Source organism: Chroicocephalus ridibundus, chromosome 6 (assembly GCF_963924245.1).
Source record: "Chroicocephalus ridibundus chromosome 6, bChrRid1.1, whole genome shotgun sequence".
NCBI lineage: Eukaryota > Metazoa > Chordata > Aves > Charadriiformes > Laridae > Chroicocephalus > Chroicocephalus ridibundus.
The window spans coordinates 1,518,481-1,544,767 of NC_086289.1; the positions used below are offsets into that span (position 1 = coordinate 1,518,481).

General features: G+C 38.5%; 1 protein-coding gene across 1 annotated transcript; it reads right to left on the bottom strand.

Annotated features, from left to right (window-relative positions):
• Window positions 1-2,190: 2,190 nt before the first annotated feature.
• GLRX3 (glutaredoxin 3) lies at window positions 2,191-26,287 on the bottom strand. Its single transcript, XM_063339194.1, has 11 exons — window positions 26,155-26,287; window positions 20,653-20,761; window positions 17,603-17,677; window positions 16,781-16,982; window positions 9,862-10,034; window positions 9,706-9,767; window positions 7,139-7,196; window positions 5,305-5,357; window positions 4,088-4,127; window positions 3,914-4,006; window positions 2,191-2,468 (listed from the first exon to the last, which is right to left on the bottom strand). The coding sequence occupies exons 1-11, from the start codon at window positions 26,223-26,225 to the stop codon at window positions 2,418-2,420; spliced, it is 987 nt and encodes a 328-aa protein (XP_063195264.1). The 5' UTR covers window positions 26,226-26,287; the 3' UTR covers window positions 2,191-2,417.

Here is a 26,287-nt window from a genome sequence, read left to right on the forward strand (position 1 = left end):
GTGTTCGGCTGCCACGTTGAACACCCCACTCCGCAGGCGCCCCGGGCCACACTCCCTGGCGACGCACGGGCATCCCCAAGCACCACAGCCAGAGGCAGAACTGGCTGGAAAACCGCTTTTAAGAGTTCATTTCCAGAACGTCTGGTTTTGTCCAAAGAAAACTTACAGAGCGTGGGTTTACGGGGAATTCTGACAAAAGGAGGAGTGCTAAATATAGCAAATGGCGCTAATTACCACAGCTGGTGACCCTCAGTTGAGCACCGTGAAAAGTTTGGAGAACAGTCACCAAACACAAGAGCAGCACAGGAACTTCAAGAGTAAATTCTGTACTGGTGTAAGAAGTGCAGCGCTGCAGTACATGGAATATGAAAATATAAAATTGTCAGAGAAACAACTGTTATTCACTGGGGGTCTGCTGCACTTCTATAAATACATTAGCAGGACTCTATAAACCTTGAGTAGTTAAATATCACTACAGTGAATTTTGAAGGAAAACTATTGCAGAAGAAATAACATTTTGTAATTAGTCTTGTTTTAATTAAAGCTCCTAACTCCTAATTTGACCACAGGGATGTTACTTTTTGGTATAATTTTTTTTTTTTTTTTTAAATGAAGTAGGTTACAATTACTACTGACAACTGCCTGGATGCATTTGCAATTCACTTTGAGAGATTAATTACGGCTTGTTTTCATAAGACAGACAAGATTTTTTTATAGTGATTAAAATTGGTTTTGAAGTTATAACATATACTTATAGTAATTACTAAAATTATTCTTAGAAAATTAATACTTGGATGGAATTAAATATCTATCACTAAGAATTCTGTAATATGTATAAGTACCTTTTTCTCTGCAGTCAGCCTTTGCTAGTTTGGGATTAAGTCCAGTAACAGTCTTGCTTCAGGTTCCAGTATATTTAGATTATATTTAGAATTTCAGCAACAAAGCCATAAACGTGCTTCCAAAACCTCACTTCTCAGCTGCTGCCTAAAACTTCGCACCACGTAACTCATCAGGCACATTTGAAGAGCCCGCGGTCAGTCCTGACCCCTCCTGACAAGGAAGCGACTCCTCGGAAGGGTTTCTGGCCCTGAATCTTGAACGGACACAGGCGTTTCCCTGCAAGCACAACCAACACAAAAATCAGCGAGGAAAAGGCTTTTGGCAGTACCTCTCTGCTCTAAATGTCTTACTGGTGAGGTTCAGGCTCAGCAGTGCTTCGTCTGCGGGGTTTCATAGAGGGAGCTGGCTCCTCTTCAGGCCCCAGACCTCCCTAGGAACACGGTGTCCTTGTCCCCTCTCCTGTGTACAGTCAATGCACCCCAAACAGTTTAAACTAGTATTTCACAGCTAGACGTCAGTAGCTGATACTGCTGTCACACGCAGCAGTCTATACATAGTAAACTAGAAATATTTCAGCATTTCACAGACACAAAACCACCCTTCAGACTAAAATCCCGATTAGTCTCTACGCAGATGCTACGAGGCCAAGTGACCCAAAAGCAAAAAGTGTTTCTCTTGAAGAGAAATACCCTCCTGCACAAACTTGCGAGCACACCTATGCTGCAGCTGGCTTGATGGTCAGCCCATTACTAGAGCCCATTATATTTCAGAGCATTACAGGTATTAAAAGAAGCATTAAAAACAAATTAAATCTTCTGAATACAGAAGTGAAGGACTCGTGATTTAAATTGCCAAAGTCATAGCCGAGAAAGTGAACCTTTCTATCTAACTGAAGGACCACTGACGATACAGCAAAAGACTGGCCTAACCACTGTGTTTATTGGCTCATTTCCACCGTAATTTAAATACGTCCAAAAAGCTATGTTAAAATAGGTTGAACATCTGAAATTAACAATTACTGCACCTACTTGGATAATGAAGATGCATAGTGTACAGCTGAAACTCATTAATAACAACTTCCTAATGGTGCACTGGATTAAGGTTTCAATAGTATTTTTCTTGCTCACTAGACATGAAAACAATTATTAACAGGGACAGAAAATTATTATGCTCCATACCACAGAGGTATACCCATTAATATCCTCCTAATGAGGGCTGAGCCCAAAAAAAAAAAAAAAATGCAATTTAGTCCTATATAGTACTGCAATGGATAGTGGTGTCGTTATTCAAATCTTAAACATCTAGATGCAATGAATACACAGAAAGAGTGTAACAACAAACCCAAAGTTCTTTAGCATTGTATTTTAATTGAATTTGAAGATCTTGACATTTTTGTATCTTCACTGGAAACACATTTTCATACGTAGCATGGTCTTCTGAAATACACAGAGTACATAAACGGTCTTTATTTAATCCTGATGGGTTCCACAGGGCTAAGTTGTATATTGCTCCAATATAATCTATAAACGAATAATTGTTCAAAGTATTTCTGTTCCCATTGATGTCCTTTTCCATTAATTTTCTCCCTTCAGAATAGGCAACAATTCACCACTTTCCCTTAGTTCCTGTAAAGAAATACACAGAGCAATTACTCTCCACATACGTGTTGTGATGATGCTAACAGGATTTCAATCGGCACAGCTTGCGGAGAGGGAATCAATTCCTGAGCTATCAGGGAATGCAGGAGGCGACCCACTAGAGGTCCCTCTTGACCAAGACACTGAAGTTCAAGATGTTGTATTTAAATTCTATTTTCTGTCTATTCAGTAAGTGAGGAAACTTATTCAGTGAAAAGATTCTTCAAAAGAATTGGTTATCATCAACTTTACCAGGTAAATCCCCCGGTATACCTCCTTCCAGATGTAATTCAAGATGTATTTTAGGCATACACAAAATTGTAAGACATCCAAAATGCCTCCCATAAAATGAAAAAGTGACCATTCATAGGTAGATTTTATTAGTAACACACATTAAAACAAACAAGATGGTAAAAGATTGGTAAAAATTCTAAATAAGGGGTGCTTGCTCATATTATCTTGATTTAAATTCAAATTACAAGGCTGTTAACTTACTAAAGAGACCAGAGAATGGTTTTCAAACATGTTGTAGAGTATACATTCTTTTCCCACATCTCAAGAGAAACAACTGTCTCAATTTTATTCCATATTATGCTATATTACGGAATGCATTTTAAAACACTGACAACATTCATCTACCCATACAAGTTAGCCGGTGTAAACTGAATACAGCCCAACAACGCAAACAGACATATTTAAATACCATCGAGAGAAGTATCTTGCAGCATCTCTGCAATGCCCAAGACTATACTTACTGATGACTGAAATAACCCACACACTTGTTAAATAAATAAAATTAAAGTAATCTATATAATTTAAGTAATACCAGTATTTTTAGAACTAAATGAGATTTATTGATTGCATCTTCCCAGGAGTTACAATGTCTGAGGAATTGGCTATAAAACATTCAGACAAGAATGGGCTCAGGAGTATTTGGGGTTTAGAACACTGTGCCTGCTCTGTTACAAAAATCAAAAACCACAGTAACAGATGCAGATCTATTTTTGTTGCTTCAGGGTCTGTTCAAACAACTACAATAAAACCTTACTTTCTTCCAGGAATGAGACTGTTCGCCAGGAAAAAAATGTCTCGCCCACCTTATTTGAGAAAACCAATGTCAGAAGTAAAACTAGGAAGAGAAACCTGTAAAAATGCACCCATGGGGTAAAAATGGTCTTTACAGTAACAGTAACTGACCGCTGTCAAGAAAATACATTTCACTGCTAAATCTTGGCATATGAGAATGGCAGAGATTTAGAGCTCCTTTCAACTGTATGTTGAGCTAATAGAAGTCACAGTAGAAGCAACCAAGTCATTCGGTTTCAGGATCTAGGGCCACTACACAGGTATTTCTGTATTATGGGCAGAAAACATTTCTACAGTTTTAAACAAACTGTGCATTTACATCTCAAACAAGATTCTCCCATTCCTACCTTAACAATATCCAGCCCTCCAACAAGTTCACCTTTCACATATAATTGAGGATACGTTGGCCAGTTTGAATAGGTTTTTAATCCTTGCCGCACCTAGAAAAATAATCTTAAATGTAAACTTCAACTTCAGTAAAAGCAACAACGAAGCCTTCAATGACGGAAAAACTTCATTACCTCTTCATCTTCCAGTATGTCAAATGTCTCGTAGTCAACACTACAAAAAACAACAACAAAGTCATCTACTGCGGAGCTTTTCAATGCAAGACCTTCAAAAATTCGAAATGGGTATGTTTTCAAGATTGCTTCCAAATCACTCAGAATTAACGGTGAAGAAGAGGTTAAAAGTCAATGCCTTATGCACCAAGAGCTAATGTAAAAAATGTCTAGTTTCATGGGAAGCTTCTTATAACGCACAGATGACAGCATAATACAGTAAAAAATTAAGCTGTGTAGCTTAGGCTCTAATTGGCCAAAATGTGTTCAAAGTAATTCCATTCTCTATTAGTTTGTTGTTTTTAAAAAAAAAAAAAAACAAACAAAAGGACACACACATGTACTTTAGAGGGTTTTATTAAGGAAATCAACCAGCTGCAGCTATTTCACCATCTTCATATACCACTTGTGAAAAAACACAAAAATAAAACCCCTGTGTACATTTGATTTCTGGTCGGTCCATGTACGAGTTTTGGTACACAATTCCCGGTATTTTAAGACCCAGCACTCCTCAATAACCTGCAAGTGGGCATGGGCCAGTGACAACAAACACTTGTAACTGCTACTTATTTCCGAGTTGTATATTGATATATAGTGATCTATTATCTCAAAAAGCCCATTCTAACATCTGGTAATCAAGAAAACTGCTTAACCTCTACATAGCAGTAGAAATGAAACAGGTGTTTATTCAAAGGAAGAGGATACTGATCTCTCCTGCCACAGAAAGAACTGCTTTGAAGAGGAAAACTGAGGGTAGGTAACATGAGAGGCTTCGAGATTAAGGAAATAGATCAAGAGGGACCTCTCTAAGAAGAGTTGCTTATCAGAGTGGAAGGACTGCTTTCATGTCAACAAGCACAGCAAAAAAAGAAAGAGTTCACTGCAATAAACTCCTTAATCCAAGCAAGACAATCACTACGTAGCAGTGCTAAAGCAGCGTAATATCTGACACACCACATTTGATTTGGTATCAAACGAGCATAGGTAGCGATCTACGCTACAGGCTTTTACATAAAGATACTTTAAAATATTCTTAAACAAAGAAAATTATATTTGGGGAAGTCTTCCACTAATATTTTCCAAACACTTTATTTATAAAATGTAGTTTGTAAAACAGAACTGACATCCCAAATTAAAAAAAGAAAGCAACAAAGATAGATAGATAACCACTTACTTACCCAGTACTATTTATGATTTCTATAATTTGCTTGCTGAATCCACATTTTGCCATCTACAACACAAAACACACACGTGTTAGAACATATATTGCCTATATTTAATCCACAAAATTCCAGGTCCTCAAGCTACACTAAAGCTATTACCAATTTATTGCTAGTGATGACCTTACTGGATGAGCAAGACTGCTAATCCCTTTTTCATTATTTTTTAAATTCTTTAAGTTTTAAACAGTATGGAACATCTCTTCATATACTCTACTGAAATACATGAAAACTTGAGGATATTACATGCTTTCCTCAGCTGTGGCATGAAATGTACAACGTGAATCTGTTTCCCAGGTCTGGCAATACTACCTTGAAAACTAGTTAGGCTCGATTATTTTCTAAACATTCAGAAAGCCAAAGCTACAGGTAGGATGGGTATAAATGCCTTATATGCATTTGTAAAATAGACGATTTATTTAGAGACATATGATACCCTTTACTTTCCATTCTGGTGAGAGTAGCAACTTATGGTCAAGTGATAAATAGGCTGCATGTACAGCAACTCCCAACTGAAATTAAAAATTGAAAGTATCTACTGCAAACTCTTCATACCAGCAGCATAAGGGCATAGAACACCCATCATTTTTTAGACACTGATTTTTTAATCCATACTATCCCTTTTTATTGGTGATTTCACTCCATCAGTAGCTCAAGCAAAAGCAAAACCTGTTAAGTAATTTGCCCGAAGTCTTCCTGTCTTTAGGCAAGATGCAGGTTTTGAAGGAGACAGAAGTGCACGTGTTTAGAAGACCTGAGCCCAACCAGCTCATCACTGCTGTTTCAGTGAGACAGCACAACCCGCGGGGTTCCAGTGGCTATGAAATGGCTTAGTGAATCAGCCTATTACACCCCTAAAAGTGTCTGCTGCTAACACCCAGCGAAGGCTCAGGGAACAAATGAGCAAATGAAACGGAAAGAGGAGTCACATGCACGAGCTCAGTCCCCCACCGCTGCATCCCTTTAAAAAATACCCTATGAACGCCTCTCACAACACGCAATCACTAACTACAGAAGGGAACAATTTATCCCCTGGTTACTTTGTTTGAGTATGCAGCACAAAGCAACAGACTGACCTTTCGCCTTACAGTCATTTGTTATTTTTTTAATCCTCACTGTTAGCAGTTGTCTGTCTGCAGTCGCTAGGTTTATTTCAGTGAGCAACGTAATTAAGTGCAGCTGGAAGACACCAGGCATAGACCATTCCATGCATGTGAGAAAAAGATGGGATCGTTTATGGCATGTGGCATTATACTTCAGCCTTAAAAAAAATATCTAGCAGCCTTTTTCAAACGCAGTTGTGAAAGCATAATAAAGTCAGAGCAATTAAGAAGGACAGGACACCCAACCCAATTAGGTCAGAGGGAAGTTTCAAGAAACATGTGTCCAGAGATAAAGTTCTGGGCACTAATCAAAGTGTATGCCTCAAGTCGGATAGCCATCAGAGGCGAGCACTCCGAACATCAGAAGAAAATCCATTATCTGCAAAGACAATCAATAACTAAACTGAAAAGACATGCCCAATTCTTCCATTCATTCCTGAATTGCAGCTCAATTGACAGACGTCACTGCAGGGCAGCAAATTCCCTGATTTTACACAGCATTTTAGCAATACACTTCCATCAGTGGAATAGGGATTATAGAAGCACCAAATAAAAAAACAAGTAACTAACTTCCCAGCACCGTTAAATTTCATTAAGCAAGGAAAGCAAGGAAAAGAAGGTATCTCACTGTTTAAAAAACTGTTGAAATATAATGTAATATAACTTACTCAAATAAAACTTAATCTTACCTGTTTGCTTCCCTTCATAAAAAGCATCACAGGAGCTTTGTTTATCAAGATTTTAAGCCTACAGAAGGCAAGAAACAGAAAGACATAAAACAGCTCAGTCACTACCCCAAGCTTTGTTTTGACAGGAAAACAAAAAGTGGAAAGACAGAAACTTACACCTTTACCAATACATTTAAAGCTTTATTATAAGTTTTATTTTTATTAGATTGCTTACAGTAACTCTAGTGAAAGAACTGGAACAATCCTGTTACTTTCATAGCAACAATTTACTTTTCTAGCTTGACCTCTAAGTACCAAACAGCAATAAGTATAAGGAAAAATGTCATTTTAGGATATTTTAAATACCGTGTCTATATTTACCGACGTATAGCTTTTTCACTTACTGATGATAATACTTAGCATTTCTCATTCTCCATGAGAGAACGTCTTTTGCCGAGTAAGAGCCATACCTATTGTCCATCAGTCATAAAATCTGTGGGCTTATGGATTAAGGACTTACCACTACTGAAATTCAGGAATTTGCCCCATTGTACCCTGTCCATTTCTGGTCCACCCACACAACCCCCGGACACTGCCCTCCTTTGAGGAAGGCCTTTCAGTGCCAATTGATGGGAAAAGTTAGCAACGGCTCCTGTCCAACAGTTTCTTGCTACGGGCAAACTACCCTCTGTAAAATGTGTAACAAGCGATCATTTTCTGTAAAAGGTCGCTTTGCGTGACTCGCACAATGCAAAAAGATTCTAGACTGGAGAATCCAGGGTCTTTGAAAAATTGAACTAAACAAAGTTTGGTTGGTGACTTACAGTCTTTGCACATGTAAACCTCAAAACAGTTTTTCCAACCGAGAAGTCTCTACGCTAAAAAGCAACAGCAACACCAACAGCGTCAGCATGGGTGAGGGCAGTAACCTGAGCTGGTGCCTCATAGGATTTTTCTTGTGAGTGACTGATGGAGTGAATGTCAAATGAAAGAGATGTCAGTTGCTCAGAAGTTAAGTATGAGGTTAGCTTCAAAGAAAAACTAACCTGTGCCATAGGAAGAACTTTCCAATTGTCACCAGAAACAAACCTCAGCTAATAAAGAAACAAGCTCCTACTAAAAGGTGAAGAACAAGCTAGGCAATAAGAAGCTACTTCTGACTTGCCCAGTGAATTTTTAGCCAGTTTGCCTTCAGGCCGCTTTCACATTCAAATTTGATACAATTGACAAAAACACCTCTTCAAAAGACACCACTGTTGCTCCTTTAGGGAGGCCTTGAGCTATACCAAGAATTTCCATCCATTAAAACACATTACGTAAGCAGAGGACATTTCACATTACCTTCTTTCCCCCAAAAAGACTAAGCAAAGCAAAAAAAAAAACCCTACGTATGAATTCAATAAAGTTGTAGCTTATGCAAGTTAGCAAAAAGGAAGGAATAGACTAACGGAAGCTTTCTAAAATAAATTTTTAAAAGGCCACACTGAGGCGATCTCTTTGCTTATAATTTAATCTGAAATGGCAAATCCTAGTGATTGGTTTTTGTGGCCTCGGTGATACAATTTACAAGTTACACTACTAGAGTAACAAAAGGGAAACCTCAGCCATAGAACAAATTAAAACGGGAATTAATAAATAAACAAGGGTGAAAGTAAGTATACTTTATCACCGTACCAAAATGGGTTGCATTAAATTATTTTTCCACTGTGCTGAGAAGGCAAAAGAACCAGAACCAGTCCCACCTAGAGCACTCCAAAACTTCTCTGACCACCCTCAGCCGGCGAGAGGGGATGTCTGCTAAGACATTTGCCTTCAAGGTACAGGCCGGCTTCTTGGTAAACCAGCTCCCCTTTCCATGTCTTAATGGCACACAGAATTCACCCAAAAATTAGGGAAAAAAAGCCACATCTACGAGCAACTTCTCAAGCTGAATGACTTGTTGGATATCTGGAGCTTGACTGCCTGGGGCACAGCAGAATTTCAAACACGAGCGAATCTTCAAATGGGAAGGTCAGAGGAGGACAAATTGGTTTCTAGATATTACATCCGACTCGGGAAGCAACACACTTCCTACTGATGCAGCATATATTCATGGTGCCAAGGTGAAAGAGAACAGGAACTGAAGGACATGAGTAATCAAGAAAAATGAGGAGACAAGCCTAGGTATTTTCTCCAGTGGCATCGTAGTTATGAAGTCTATGCCAAATAAAGGTAATAAAAGCTACTAATGTTTAAAAAATGACTGAGTTATCTTTAAAGAATAAATTCTTAAAAGAGAGACAAGAATGAATCTATATATTCCTGCTATAATTAAAAGTTAACTAACTACAAATACAATAAGTAAAGCCTATTGGAACAGTATAGCTTAATACAGATATAACAGTGTAGCTTTATATTAAGTGATGCTTACTGTATAGAAGATGGAACATATTAAACAACTGCAGGAGTTCTGTAATTAAAGAAAATTTTGACGCACTTCTGATAAAGTCAAAGAACAGGAACTTATATAGGGGTTCCCCCTACGTAAATGAACATACAGGAAACCTCAAAAACAAGCACCCTTAAAATAATGACATAATACATCACACCTGTCCTCCAACTTCTGTGCCTTTGGACAGACTGTGTCCAGTTCTCCAGATGCCTCAAGTTCCTAGGGAGATTGGGGAGAAGAAAAATCAGATGTAAAAACTATGAAAAACATGCTTCTGACAACTAACAAGATTAAGAATTTCTCAGTTTCTAACCTTGATAATATCAAGTCCACCTATAAGCTCTCCGGCTACGTACAACTGTGGATAAGTTGGCCAATTAGAATATGTTTTCAGCCCCTGACGAACTTCTTCATCAGAAAAAATATCAAAACTGCTAAACGAAATACCATGTTTGTTCAATATCTCCACCATTTGTTTGCTGAAACCTGCAAACACAAAAAGAGGAATTACATATCATTTTAAACGGAGCGTTTCCATGTCTGTACTAAACCTTATTCATTTAAAAAATGAAATTCTTCTAGACAGTAATTTCAAAACAGTGTGTTATTCTTCGCTCTATCAATATCGTCAAATATTATAAAGGGACAAAACCTATATTTATTATGGGGATTAGAAAACCAAAGTACATGGACAGCTTGGTGCTACTCTATTTAGAGAGCAACACAGTAAGTAACCTTCATATACATATCTCTGTTGTTCCAACATACAATTAAAGCAAAGATAAATGCATTCCAGCTTTTTGTCCTTTTGTCTTTTCCAGCTCTTCTTCATTTAGCATTCATAAAGAAGAAAAGCTTATCCATGGCCACAACAGCACCTTCAGTAGCCACCTTTTCATTCCTCTAATTGTACACCTCTTCCTCTGCCCCCATCATTTCTTCCTCCAGCTGCTACCAAGGTTCTCCCACGCCAAACCTGGACACGCAAAGTGGGAACCGGGATTTAACCCCACCACTGTGTCACTAGTTTAACTTAGAAACTTGGCTTTTATAATGTTTACTACTATTCTGCTTTAAGGGAATGTCCTTTCCTACTTTATGCTAAAAGGCAGATTCCTTTTTATTTTTTTAAAGCCTTTACTTTCACATGAGTACTTAGTACTATTTTACTACCCTTGTGACACTTTCACACCATGTGTTGTTTACCTTTATGACAGATCTTCATCATGTCCTACACTATCTCAGCAGGACATTAAGCACTGAATATTACGATGTAAACATCCAGATTTTCTAAATTTATTTAAGTGGCCAACCTTAGAAGAAAAGTTCCTCCTTTCTCTAACTAAGCATCTTTTTCCTAAAAACCCCATATTATTTGTAAAAAGTTATATGTATAAAAATTTTACTATTATAGAATTTACAGTCTATAATCACCCAGATTTTCTTATACTAGGGGGAAACCCCCACAAAATTTCCCTTTCAAACAATTCTCCTTCTACTCTATTTTAAAATCACCATTTTCATTGAAGTGAAACATTAAATTGATTTTTTTTTTTTAAACATGACAAATGGTTCTTTAAAGCATTAGTCTCTACAGAAAGTCTTCAAAATCACTTTGAAAAACAAAACATGCACGTACACACCACCCACACCCAGGCTGCGCCCTCCACGTCACCAGGTCCGGGGGTAACCTGGACCTACGGGATGTCTGACAGTGTTCTGCAGGTATTTACCCCGTAAGAAAACGGATGAGAAGGGGTCTGCTGGACTTCACAACACAAGGAAGCCAATTAACTTCATCTTTAGGACTGACGATGAAATCCTGATTCGCAACTCCACTGTTCCTCCACAACCTACTCGCTCTGCTATGGAAATCACGCTAATCAGGGAAAAAATGCTAAGCACACTGCAACACACTGAAAGGTTTTGGAATTTTGCTTCATTTCTAACACGTGGTCTTTATCCTGAAGTATTTCAACACCTGCCACTGCTGCTTTAATGCACATCCCCTCTAAGGAAGTAGAAGCCTCCCAGACAACACTACCGTATGGTTTGCAAAAAGGATCCATGAGAATCTGTCCATAAATCAATGCGATAATAACGTGTGATTTATATCTTTGGCAGCTCATTCTGTTTTGGATTCAAATGCCCTTGCAATCCTACCAATTCCCTCAAAGAATTCCAACAAATGCTGTACAGACAAATGAAAACCTCTATACAAATATTAAAAAAAAAAAAAGGAAAGGCAATGCTTAAAGGGTTTAATAAAGGAATACAAAAAACAAAGAAGCTTTAAATGGGAAAAGAATCAAAGTGCCACAGAAAAATAACCTTTGATTTCAGCTTGCAAGACCACCTATTAGTTTTTGAAATATGGATTTTTACTAGAGCTTTCTGCAGTTTTCATGATCTGCAATTTATTGAGATATGAAGTAGCAGTATTTATATGTATGGCATCTAAGTTGCTTTTCTTTTTACAACTGAAGTGTTAAGTTCATGTACAGCCTGAAGTAAAACACAGATTCTGAAATTTTTCACACATCTGGGAGTTCATTAGTAAACAGCTAAAGGCTGATTGCTGATGGTTATTCCATCGCCAATATATTAACTCATTTCTACTGTAAGGAACTGGGGGGAAAAAAAAAAAGCTTTATTTCAGCTGTAGGCAATTACATGCAAACTAGAAAGATTGATTGGTTGTGTTTCGTTTCGAAGGGTTATGGTAGCAGTCTGGAAGCGTTATGCTTAGGGATAAAGTGCCAGAACAGCTTTACTTTCATAACAAAAGATTTAGGTTGAATTTCTGAAGAAATGCCATACGGGCATTACAAGGAATAATTAAACTGCTAACCAAACGTTTTAAGTGTTTATCTAGACCATCACAAATGCCACTCCAGATTCTACACAATAAAAGCACCCTAAATAAATCACAGTATTGATGAAGCAAATAAACAAACACTACCACAGTCCAAACGAATCTGCTGAAATAATACAACATACGTAGCAAGCACATACAATTGCCAGTAAACACACAGCCAAGGGGACAAACCTGGCTTTACGCTATGCTTAGCTGGCTCTTCCAATGAAGAAATAACGAACTACAAGAAGATGCCAGAATCCGCTGCTGGATAGGGTTCCCCCTACTTGCCAACTGCACAAGAGACTGCAGTGCAAGTCTGCTATTTGTATCAAAATAGATACAATTCAAAAATATCTTCACCTTTAAACAGGCATGACTCCTTTTGTTTAATTCTATTTTTATTACTCTGACTACTGTTATAACAGATCCATATCGTCTTTGACAAAACGTTGAACTACCTTCACCTTTAAAAAGATTTTCATCATAGAATTGTCAGGGTTGGAAGGGGCCTTAAAGATCATCCAGTTCCAACCCCCTGCCCTGGCCAGGGACACCTCCCACTAGATCAGGTTGCTCAGAGCCCCGTCCAGCCTGGCCTTAAAAACTTCCAGGGATGGGGCTTCCACCACCTCTCTGGGCAACCTGTTCCAGTGTCTCACCACCCTCGTGGTGAAGGACTTCTTCCTAACGCCCAGTCTGAATCGACCCATCTCTGGTTTTAATCCATTCCCTCTAGTCCTACCATGACCCGGCATCCTAAAAAGTCCCTCCCCAGCTTTCTTGGAGGCCCCCTTAAGATACTGGTAGGCCACTGTAAGGTCTCCTCGGAGCCTTCTTTTCTCCAGATGGAACAACCCCAACTCTCTCAGTCTGTCCTCATAGGAGAGGTGCTCCAGGCCTCTGATCATCCTCGTGGCCCTTCTCTGGACACGTTCCAGCATGTCCATATCTCTCTTATAAAAGGGGCTGCAGAATTGGACACAGTACTCCAGGTGGGGTCTCATGAGAGTGGAGTAGAGGGGGAGAATTTTGTCTGTTCCAGAAGTTTAATGGACTCAACTTACTAACATCTCCCAACTACTGCTAGAAACTACCCCAGCAGACTAAAGCAGGCACGGTATTTAACTGCAAAATTAAGAGAGGTAAGTTCAGATGATTTTGTGTGTTGCACTACATTTTAATACTCCAATTTTAATACATACACCTATTTAGGTAAGTACCTCCTGCGTACTTTTCATGGGGTACCAGGGATCAAATGTAAGAACAGAAAGATTGAAGAAATATCTACTTTATCATATTAAGACATGCAAATGAACCTGTGTTATACTCTTAAATCACTTTCCACATTGAGTTTATGATGAAGTACCTAACTATCATTAACCTTGATGCCTCAATGTCTTTTTTGGTTTGTGGTTTTTGCCTGTGATCACCAGGGACACAGCCAGAACCGTGCTCTGCTCCTCCAGCTTGCCAGGAACCTGCCAAACAGCTCGCAGCGCAATCACGGCAGGTTCACTAACAGTAGTGTCATATTAGCATCCCATACGGTCTCATTTAACACACGTATATTGGAATAACCTCAACTGTAGAGACCCCAAGTGTGCTCATAAATACTAGGAGCTCATCAGAGCAGTGCTACAGTACATACAGGTGTGATAGGATATATCAATGGATGCACTTCACAAGTCTACTTCAGAACAAGCCAAAATTTCCATTCTTACCAAATTATACATAAATCCCTATGTTGGTATGTAACCTTCACGCACTTATAACTGTATTGTTCCATAATAAACAAATACAGAATTATCTTTACTTAAATAGATGGAACTTCATTAGGCATTTGCTAAATCCCAAGCTAAAAGTTCTGAGATCTGCGGTTATTTCTGAAACTGCTTCTACTGAAGTGATTCTGCAACCTATTAATGCATTGAAATGAAACAGCAGCCTTCAATTACAAAGGGAAAAAGGAGGAAAAAAAAAGTGCGTGCAGATACCAATACAGTAGAAGCCCAACACAGTATGGGAAGCCTCAGTACCTACAGGATCTTCTACCTCCCCTCGTATTTCTCTAACCCTTTTACAGCAACATCTGAAAAAGCAGATTGTAAAATGGCATGCAAACATTTTTAAAGTAGCTGAAAGCACACTTTGGTACAGAGGGCAGAGGCAATAAGAAGAGCTGCACACAAGCCGTAAGCAAGTGCTTCATCAACCTGAAGTAGCCTGGACTGGAGGACTTCCCCCCCATTTAACAGTACATGGCAATACTGTAATTTGAATCCTTCCGCATTAAAATAAAGGGACAGAACATGTAAGCTCAGTTTCTCTAGGTCCTTTAACGCTATTTCATCTGTTTTCCTTCACATAGTTCTCTACCCAGTTTCTTTTGGAACCCTCCTGGACACACTCCACCAGAAAGCACAGGAAGCAGCTACAGGGGGATGTCTGCACTTGAAACAGTTAACTGAATTTAATACTCAAAACTGTGGTGAGATCTTCCACGGCTGGACATCAGCAGTGCATACACACCACAAGGATATTGGGCGATTATGTGAGTATCAATAAATCACCACAGCATGCCACCAGTTGGAACCAAGCACTCGTGGACTGCTGACCAGACACGAGAAGTATTGCTCTGTCTCCAGGCTGCACCGGCTGAGCCTCTACCAGAAGGGGGTCAAAAAGAATAGTTCCACGAGTCCTCATTTCCCTTCTCAAAATGTTTTAAACTCATTTAGTTCACGTGCATCTCTGCCACGACAGAGAATCATTTACGAGGAATCTTTCAAGCCTGTGCATGCTACTGTAATACATGCACAGATGGACAAAACAAGTGTTTTCATTATTTGCTTTTAGACACAAATAACTGCGGTTTTGCAGGACAATTTAGCTTTTTGAGTAGTTATCATCGCTTTATTGGTTCTGAAAATATATGCCACCGGCCTTTCTGTCAGGAGCTTGGCTGTGAGGAGCTACCTACTGCTAACCCTTTTCTTATTCTCCCGTTAACGTTTCACAATCCCTTCATCTCTGTAGTCCCGCAAGGTAGTTGACATGATCTGCCCCATGGGACAGATGTTTCTGAGCAAAGTAATCCAGTCTTGGTCATCTCCTGCAGAGCAGTGACAGTAGAAGTTGCAACATTTCATCTCTAGACCAATTCGGGGAGAGAAAGGAGGTAAAAGAACTCAATGCAACTTTTTTCCCCATTGCCTTTTCCTTCCCTCAGTTTTAGAATTTTATAATTATGTCTTATTGCCACCACCCCCAGAATAAGACATTTTCAGTCTTCTCATTTCAAGTAAACTCTGGAGATGAGGAATTGTTGTTCTTCCATGCTGCTTTTTGGTCCTTGTTTTTTCAAGATGGAATACAAGCCTTGGGGAACAAGTGTATATGAAAAAAAACAGTACAGAACCAGCAGCTAATATTCACTTCTGTAAGACATCGGTAGAAAAAGACTGGTGGGCTACAAGCAGACTGACAATTGAAGATAAATTTAAACAAACATAGGCAAGGATTACACTCAAAGGAAACAACCTGGAAAGTGTTGTGTTGTTAACTGCCAAAATGATGCCGCCAGAACTACACTGGAACAAGAGGAGCCATAACCCAACAAGAGCTGCCAGCAGTGCTGTTTGGTCAAGCCATCCCCACCCTACATCCGTGTCACTCTTCTGTTTACCTGCAGCTCACCACAGAAGACCCTGCAAAAACAGTTCTGCATTGCAACTTCACAAGACTGTGTGCGCAGAAGGACGGCAGCTTCACAGTACTGAAAAATCTGGGGTTTTAACATTTGTTCATGTGCTTTTCGCACAGATCAACACTTCAAGTTAGCTAGGAACCAGGCACTCTGCACAGAGAGCAAGGGCTGAGAGCACTAGGTTTAAGCAAAGGCATTTCTACTGTAGCAGAAACATGCTACTGGTCTTTCAATTCTACCAGCTAGGATAGCTTTATTTTCTTTTTCCAAATGGCAACAGTAATCCCCAATGTTAGTCAATTATTGTTATTCCTTGAGTTGAAATGTTCTCTTCAGACTATTTTACATTTTCAACCTGTAACTTCACACACAAAACATATCATGAATAAGCATTGAACTGCCTCAGGAAAAGTACCCGAGTTCAAGGATAGCATTGCGCATCTCATATTCTTTAGAAAGCCCCTAATCTCCGCGATTCCATTTCCAAAATTTAACTAAGGAAACAGCAATCCTCTAACTGTATATAAGCAACATGAAAATACTTTCATTAATGTTTCTAGGTGTACAGGCCACTGTTGGGATGTATCTCCCCAAAACTGGGTAAATCTGACAACTAGCCCAAAGCAAATGCTGTCACATTGAATATGAACTTCCAAATATCCTTACCGCAGCGAGGTTCTTTTGGAGACCCTTTCATAAACAGCATGCAAGGGGCAGCGTTGATGAGCTTCTTCAGACGGACATTAAGATCTTCTTTTGCGCTGTCATTAGAACCAGCAGAAATGGAACTGCTGGACACGTAACGCTGCACTTTTTTGGTCAGCTCTGGGGCATGCGCACCATCTAATCTGTCAACTTTCTGAGAATTCTAAAGAAACCAAAATACAGGCTCATGTTGAAGGATTAAATTCAGAATTTGTAACGTAATAAAAAAAATAGTAAAACCACCATATAAAGTATAGATTTTCAGATGCAGGGTGGATTAGTGTATTGATCTTTTAGCCAGACATTAGTTCCAAGACTCATACCATTCTGTTGGCTAGCTACTGTTAATGCCAGCAAATTTGCCATCAGCAGAATTTATTAAAGAAAATATTTTTGAATTTTATTATTGCAGGCAAGCATGACCCAAACAGACTTGTCATTTCTACCGAAAGATTATTCACTTGGGTTTCTGCCATGTTGCAGAACAATAGCTAGACAAGGAAACACTACTGAAAATTTTTTGATCCAGTACAAGGTACGACAACTAAAGTAAGAACTATATAAGAATCCAATACAATTAACAAAGCTCTGAAATATTACATATAAAGTGCAAGAGACATTTCTATCTACTTTTTTATGTATCTGATTAAAGTCTGTCCAATGGAACCTAACTGTTTTTTCACTGATTCTTAAGTTTCTGCTCTTCTGGTAGTTGTATTAAAAAAGTATACGTATTAAGAGTCCACATGGAATCCATTTTCTCTTAAATCCATTTCCTCTTACCTTAAAGAATAAGAACGTTGGAACAGAACTAATTCCATATTTTTCAGATACTTCAGGCACAGCTTCAGCTTCCAGCTAAAAAAACAACGAAAAAACAAAACAAAAAGATTATTTTCATAATCTTCTTTAAAGTTTGACTGCAGATGTCAATCCTGTCTGGAATGTTCTTCTAGGCATTTTATACATTTAAAAAGGATTTGATGCAGAAGTTTGTGACACATTTGCATTTAAATGAGACTCACTGGGTTGGCATGTCATCCACTGAGCCTACACAGTGTCAAAACAGGTTCAGAGGTTTTTATTTTGTTGCACATTTCAAAAGATGCCCGGAGGCTACGAATAAAATTTTTGGTGCACTAGTGACCTAGTAAATTTTCAATCATATGCAGCTACTACTATATTGAAATCCATAAATCATTGACCCCAGTTATGTCATGATTACAGTGCTTATTTTCTGCCCACAGCAATTCTTGCTGTTTGCTCTATTGACTAATTTCAAGGGGCAGTACATCATGACTGACATTTGCAGCCTTCTGCAAATTATGAAGAAAAAAGGAGTGTTTCTTCAATAAGCTATTGATGTCTACTAAATTTTATTTTTAACTCCTGCAAGGCTGCTGGGTATTGAGTGGCCAGCTTGTGGAGATTATCGGTTCTAAACTTATTCAGCATTCAAATGCATACCTTGAAATTATATAATGCAGTAATTTGCCAGGAAAATATACCCTCTAATTAACTCAAACTTGTGGTTTTCTGTGCATAGGCTAAAAGCTTACTTGAGTGGTAGAAGACCTCATATGAGGACACTAGTTCTGTAACAGCTGCAGAGTTAATGGTTAAAAAAGCAGTAATAAATCTAAATGTTTCAAACAGAAAGCTACAATTCAGTGTACAGAAGAAAAAGCCTTTCAAATTTTTATTTGACAAACCATACAGTGACACTTCATGAACAAGCATCGACAGAACTACTTACGTTTGCTCCTGCCTGCACCCCATTTCAGAAAATGCATCCTTACGCATTTTAGAAAATACTGTGACTGTTCTCACTATCAACTGAAACGTAATGAACCTCTGAATATTTTAGCATTACACCATGTTTTGATTTGCTCCAACTATATAGGCTCTTAATGAACCCACTAAATCCAGAAGGATACCTGCAGAATAAGTCAGAAGTGAGAGTCCAAACTTCACCCCTATTCCCGTAAGGCAACGCTCCAACAGGATCAACAGAGAAACCAAAGCTATAAATTGAAAATGGTAAATAGATTCCAATTATCTATTCTCTTTCAAGTGGCAAATGATTAAATGACTTCTACCTATAATATTAATTTTCTTTTCCAGTGAAATTTCCTACTTAGATATTTATGTTCCACTCTGGTGAGGTTCACACACAGAGAACAGATTTAATTTCATATTTCAATAACTTGCTTTTATTGGTACAACTTTCCAAAAAAGTGTTTCTAACTGCTTCTGGATATAGACAACACTTTCATTTTAACCAAGCCAAGGATCTTAAAGTTAGGCTATGCAGCAACTAAAATGAGAAACTGAATTTAGAAAGACTTCAAGATTTATTGACAATTTTGAAGTTCATTTCATTACTCCTTAGCTGTATTCTAGAACATAACTGTTTATGATTTGCAAGGCGGTACGCTACTCTTGGTCAGTCATCTGTAACCGTCTGATGAGTTAACAGGTTCTTGCCAATTAAAAGGCAGACTCTGGCTATTCTGGAATACAGACCAAAATCCCACAAAGAACTTCCAAAATCAAATACATTCCCCATGAGGAGCCCTTCCTCCCCCCAAAAAACATAAAGAAAATGCACCCAAGTCTTTTAGTAGCTTATTTTCTCTAAACAAGTAAAGCTGAGGGGGGGAAGGAGGGAGGGGAAGGTGTCATTATCTTACTTTTGCAAAACTTGATCACTTCAGAACCATGTTATTAAAAAATAAATTACAGCTGGATAATAAGGGTTATAAATAAATAATACATTAATATGAATAATAAAGAGGTAACTGAGAGTTTTCAAGTTTTCTTGGGCTTCCCAAAAGCTACAGCAACTCTATGTAAATTTAAGCATCTTGAATTTTCAAAATGTTGAAAATTAGTCTTTTGAAGCTCTAAGTAATAAAATACTACCATTAAAATAGCTCTGTCTTTCTGTTTCACAGAAAGAAATACCGACTGACAGGAATCATTAAAAAAAAGTCACAAAACCTAAAGGCTGTAAGAAATCAAATTAAAACACTCACACACAGCTGGCTGCTCCATTACTCCCTGCCCTCATAATCACAGAAGTGTCTCATTAACAAGAGAAAGTTGTTTTAAAATGAACAGCATGTTGATGAAGTGCATTCATTTTTCCCTCCACACTGATTTTCTCACTAGTGCAGACAATCTCACAAAAATATAGCATCCCATTTGTGTTTATACCACCCAGCACCATACGGCTGTCATCTCAGAGTGACAATATTGCACAGACTTGTATTTATCTTCCTTTAAACTTCATAAAGATTCCTGTTCATCTTTAGTATCAGACAGAAATCTCTATGAATTCTGAGATCTATTTAGCTAAGCACTAACATCCCAGGAACAAATGAAATCTCCAGCACACAGGAACAGAACAGTGTTGCCAAATTAATCTCAAATCCATGGACAAAATCATGCTTTAAAGACGTGGCTATCTACAGAACTGAAGGATTGATACATTGCACGCACAGAGAAATTTAAAAGCTTATTTGTTAGATGGAGTAGCTAGTGAAAAAAAAAATCCATCATCATATCTCAGTAGACTTTTTTTTTTTCTTTTTACAGCACAATAAAATGAAGGTGTTATTTATGCTTGCAATATCAAGTTCGGAAAGATGAACCTAGAACTTTCATCCCAGATTTTTGATGCATCTCTTTCATATGTTCAACTCGCATCTTTAAATGTGAAGCCATAAAGGAACTTCAAAAATAACTTTACCCATATTTTGAATTACTTTACTCATACTTTGTAATAATGGCTCTCCTCTATTTAAAACAAGCTTAACTGCCTGACTTACCTTCACAAATGTAACCTGCGTGTGTTCCTTTGCTAGTGCCGCCATAACCTCGTTCATTTGAGCACACTGAGGAGCCCATGGTGCCCAAAAATGGACAACTACAAGGGACCTATTAAAAAAAAAAAAAAAGAGTAACAGCATTTATTTTTAAGAAAAAAACCATGCAATGTAAAAGTTTGATATATGTCATGCCAAAAAGCCCCACAAACAAAAAACAAATAAACAAAAAAACCCACCACCCACACCATCTTCCTGAGAAAAAAGAAAATTAAATGAGCGAAACCAGGAACATTTTCTATTACTTGCACTGAGGAAGACTTTAATGCTTTTTGACGAAACATTCCAAAACCCAACCAGCACTGTTAAGGTAACGCAATACAAAGAAAAACATCCTGTATTTTGATAGTAAGAGATCACTTCATATGAATGACAGCCAGGAAGAAGAACAAGTAGAAACACTACAGACCAAGTCACACACTGCAGGACACAGATCTTAAGCACGTGTGGGTGCAGCACTGAGCCCAGTTCTCGGGCATCCCACATCTCTGCCCGGGCAAGATTTCTGTCTTCAGCATCTTCACCCTAGAGCCTGCACCATTGCTCTTCTCTTCTCAAGCCATTATTGCCTCTTTACTACTTATCCAGGAAATAAGGTAGTAACTTTTCAAAGCTACTGGGATTTTTCTAAAGATACAGTATCCTTATGCCAAAATGTTATTTTATGCTTTTATTGGCTTCAGCTTCTTATTCCTCTTCCAGCTTCAATACGGTTTCCTTGAATGTTTGGTATTAATTATACACAGCATTTAAAGAAGAGGAGTCACATGCATGAACAGAAATCCCACCAAACTGGGTACCACACTGTAGTCCTCATGATGACAACAGCAATAAGATATTTGCATCTAATTTTCAGATTTGTTTTCCAGGTTTGCTGAAGCCAAAACCACTACAAAATATGTGATAAAGAATAAAAGCCATATGATCTACTACGTTTAATCTACTTAGAAAGAGATATACAAATCAACACAACCATACTGTAGAAGCTTTTAGTGTCTTTTATTACTAAATAATGGAAACAATGGAATTTCAGTACAAATTTTAATGGCTATGCAGGCAGCATGACATTCATATTGGAACAGAAGCTGTGTTATCTGACCACGCACTCTGAATACAGTGCTAAACTCAATTCAGACACAGAACTTTAAAATCCATAAACTCGCTTTCCCAAAGCAATTCTAGAAAATTTCAGTAGAAATATAATAGGATAGCCTCTTTTTTTTTTTATTATGCCATGAGTCAGAGCATGCTTCTGCTCTGAAAGCTCATTAAGACTGGCAGAGTTTACAGACTAGTAAAAACTGAAATTGTGGAAAAATAGAACTGCCTTGTTCTGTAAGTGCCAGCCTCGCAAATTTAGACCTGAGCCCAGAACAATCCAGGACATCTTCTCCAGGGCTGTCACCTGTATAATTCTTCCCGCACTCTTCTATATGAGTCACCAGCAGCAATGACCCCAAAGGCAAACCATCTCTTTTTAATTACCACAAAGTAGCTGTACGCTTCTTTGAACCAATTTCACTGCTCACAATTGACATTTAAACCCCAGTAAAGTCTCACTTAAGTGACTCTTTACTTATAAACGGGATTTGATATGGACTTCTTGAGAAAGCTGAGACCACATCTCACTGCTCAGAGTAAAACCTTAACTGCAAAACTGTGTTTCAGCATGTAAACTTTTATAGCAATATTCTTCGCAGAGCCCAGCTACAGAGTAAATGCAGAGGCAGATTATAGCACAGGCAGCTCCTGCAGGAGCTTTATCTCTGCCCTGACAGCAGACAGGTCTTCCCAACATTACTACAGCTCTCAGCTCAGCCAGACACGTTTTAATTAAGACCTTTGAGCCAATGGGGACCAGCACTTGGAAGTGCTGTCCCCGTGCTGCAACCAACGTTATTTTGCCACAAAGTAATAAGGTGAAAATAATTAGGTAGGTCAGGAGACGGGGGGAGTCATTTATATGTATGAGAATATCCAGCCACAACAGACAGAAAATTTTAAAATTGAAAAAGCAGCAGCAGTTCAATATTTCAGAAGACAGACCAAGCTCTGATGAAGCGAATTATCAAGAGCTTTGCTCCAGGACTGGTCTTCCTGTACTTGTTCATCACACCCTTCATCTGAAGTACCAATTTTGAGACCTCCCTCCAATATCATTTTAACACATAACACCTGTGCTGTTTACACCATTTAGAGCTCAGAGAAGTTCTTAAAAGTGGATCAAGGATGAATATACTTTTTTTTAAATCAAGTTTTATGACAAAACAGTCTAATCTACATAGATCTACTACACCTTTTACAGTTACAGAGAATGAAGCTGTCAAGCTGTCATTGCAACTGCACAATGCCTGTACATCTAAAAACATAATTTTTACATTTGTTAGACTACAAGTAGGACAAGAGAATACTTCCACTGGCTAAAAAAAAAAATAGCAGAAGGAAGGAGAACAGAGAACATAAGTAGTAGTGGCTACGCATCAGGCCAAAGCAGTAATAAATAAGGTGCGTCTTCCTTCCATTAACTGAAGGCAGGAATGCATACTCTTCCCTGCTGCCAAGAAGTATTTCACAAGTGCTCAGTTTAATTTAGGATGCATAGTGGGACACATCTGATCACATGAATGTTAGCTCACGACTAGTAGAGGAGGAATAATCTCATAGTTATTTAATCCTCATTCCATTGGAGCCTTTCCTTACCAACATATAACTGCAATGCACTTACTTTTTATCTTCATGAAGTACATACTTTAAATTAATTTTCACCAAGGGTGTCGGGGGGGGAGGAGGAGGAGAGGTGATAAATTCATTCACAGAATACATCTGATTTTGCAATTAAGGCTGCCCTCTTGGTATCTGCGCACTTTAAAATAAACTTGAAAAATAGCCAGAGTAATTTAAAACATTAAGAGAGGAAGAAAATAGAGAGTCAGCAAAATGAAATGCATAAGTGATTCTACATAAAGTATTTCTAAATACTCTACTATTAGCTACAAAAGAGGATTGTAACAAAAAGCTTATGACAAGTCCCAAAGTTTCTCTTCCTGTATCATTTTATATTTCACATTTTGGAGGAAAACCTGTGGGCCCAAAAATAAAATTAGATTTCATTAATATAACTTTTTGTAAACTTCAGTAGCAAAAGAAAAATCAGATGGATGTATCATGCATTTTCTGTGGAGAAACAAAAAGCCCAAAGTCTTGTTGCTATAATGTATTTAAAAAAAAAAAAAAATGGTTGAGACAGACTTCCAAAGTATACCTTTAAAACAAAGAGTCTATTGACTGCACAGCCAAAATAGTAAGACATTGTCTGATAGCAACATCCATAAAATAATTACTATATAGGCCACTTTTGGGCCAAAATACAAGTATTTTTCAAGTATTTATAATCTTTCTGACAGGCAGCCAAAGTCACGTGGTTTTACAAGCTGATTTTTCTAAAGCATAGTCCAAGTAACACAACAGATTACAGAGCAAGAAATCTTCAAAATTATCCAGATGCATTTTGAAAAAAATTAAACCTTGAAATTTACGCTTATTCCATAACACAAAGCTTATTAATAACTTGATGTCAGAAAGATTAATTTTCTGAAACAAGAACTGTTATGAAATTAAGTGTTAATATAAAACACTGACAGTTGCAGATTAGTGGTAACTCTATTAGTTTGGAAAAATCAGGAATTCCATTTGAAAAAAAAAATTAGCAGTAAAATAGCATTAGGCCTAGCCTTAAAAATTCAGCACATCTTTTGTCATAAGCTTTATCTTTCACAAGAAAAATGCTTCCTTGAAGAAATTTTCTCCTTTCCCACATTATTAAGTGAATGTTTAAAACTACTTTTTTTTTTTTTTTACAGCATTACTTTTCAAATTCACTTGATAATCTAAATATAGAAGGTACCCCAAGTCAGCCAATGTATCTTTTCAAAGTTCTACCACCATCCAGAAACAGGGAGATCATTAAAAAAAATATATCCATGATTTGAGGGATCTGTTATGCTCTTAGTGCAGGTTTGTTTGGTTTCTTAGCAGTAACAGAAAACAAAGCCAAATATTTTGAAATGAAGCAGAGGAAGAGAGTTATCAGTACTATCAATTCACCTTAGGACCAAACAAATATGCATAAAATAATCAAGTCCATTCAAGAGAAAACTGAATGATGTTCTGTGGACAAAGGAAATTATAGAAATACTGAGGGTTTTGTTGAAAGTAACTTCTAAATATTGTATTTATTCCCAAAGCCATTTTCATTTCAGTATGTCTCAGTGAGCGTGAGAGTGTGACTTTCCTCTGGAATGTTCCCACACAACAATTCAGTTGAAAAATAATTCCAGAAAAGAAAACCGAAAGTCAAGCAGCAAGTTTCAAAGAATCTAGTTTTTTCTTCCCATAATCAAAAAACTTTTCCGTGTTTCCTTATGCTGTCTTTAAGAATGTGATGCTGGTAGTTTCATCATCCTTTTTAAACCCCTCATTTCAATTGGCTTTCTCTCCTTATTTGTTTAAGGGCCACTTGCTAACACAGCAGTTAAATGATGTGGGAATGTTTTTGATGAAGCAATTTTAACGTGCCTTACAAGACCTAGTTAAATACATACTCAACTAGTGGATTAAAAGATATAATAATAGTTACCACACCTTTGATTCAACAGGACAAACAAGCAAAGCTCATAACCAAACCCGTCTTTCTTCAGTAAAGCACATTCCAGTGAGTACCTGTTCGTCTTTAATTGCAGTAGTAGTTACTGTGACTTTTGCCTACCAAAGTGAAGCATGTGCAGCACAGTTTTACCCCATAGATCAGTGCCCAAAACCGCTAATATCAGACCAAGAGCCACTACCCAGTAGCTACAGAGAACCAATGGTCCATGCTGAGACGCCAATGGAAAGAGAGCCCTGTTACTCGTCATTAGAGCAGAAAACCAGACTAATGAGAAACCAGCCCTGTCACACAAGAGGTGAGCAACTTAAGTATCACATTGTTTGTCAATAAACAACCTAACGCTGCTGTTTTCATTGAAAATGTTGTACAGTAATAGTTTGGTTTGGTGACACTTTAGAGCTCAAGAGAAAAAGAAAGTTCTTGGGTGGCATGAAAGTTCTGTTTTGCATAATTTTCCTGCCAGTCAGCCCACTGAGGCAGGCTTTGCAGCTGCCGCAGACCTCCCCGTCTGGGCGCCTCAGCCCTCCGAGAGACTCACAAGAGGAGTGCTTAAAAAAAATAAACTCCCAAAAAACCAAACCCGCAGCTCTACTCAGATCTATAGGTTTGGTGTTTTTTCATTTCCCCAGGAAGGCTGAGGCAGCGCCAGGCCTGCTTCCCTCAGCAAACACCGGCCTTTCACCGAGCTCAGCCTAAACGCGCGGCGGCGGCGGGCCCCGCTCCCTCAGCGCCCGGCCGGCCGCCCCCCGCCTCACTTTCCCAGCGGCGCCCCGGCTCACCCATCCTTCTGCTGCAGCAGCTGCTGGAATTGCTCGGCGGAACCAGCCGCTGCCACCTCCCCCGCCGCCATGGCCCCGCCGCCGCCGCCGCCGCCGCCGGAAGGGGGAGAGGCGCCGGGTCACGTGGGGGCGG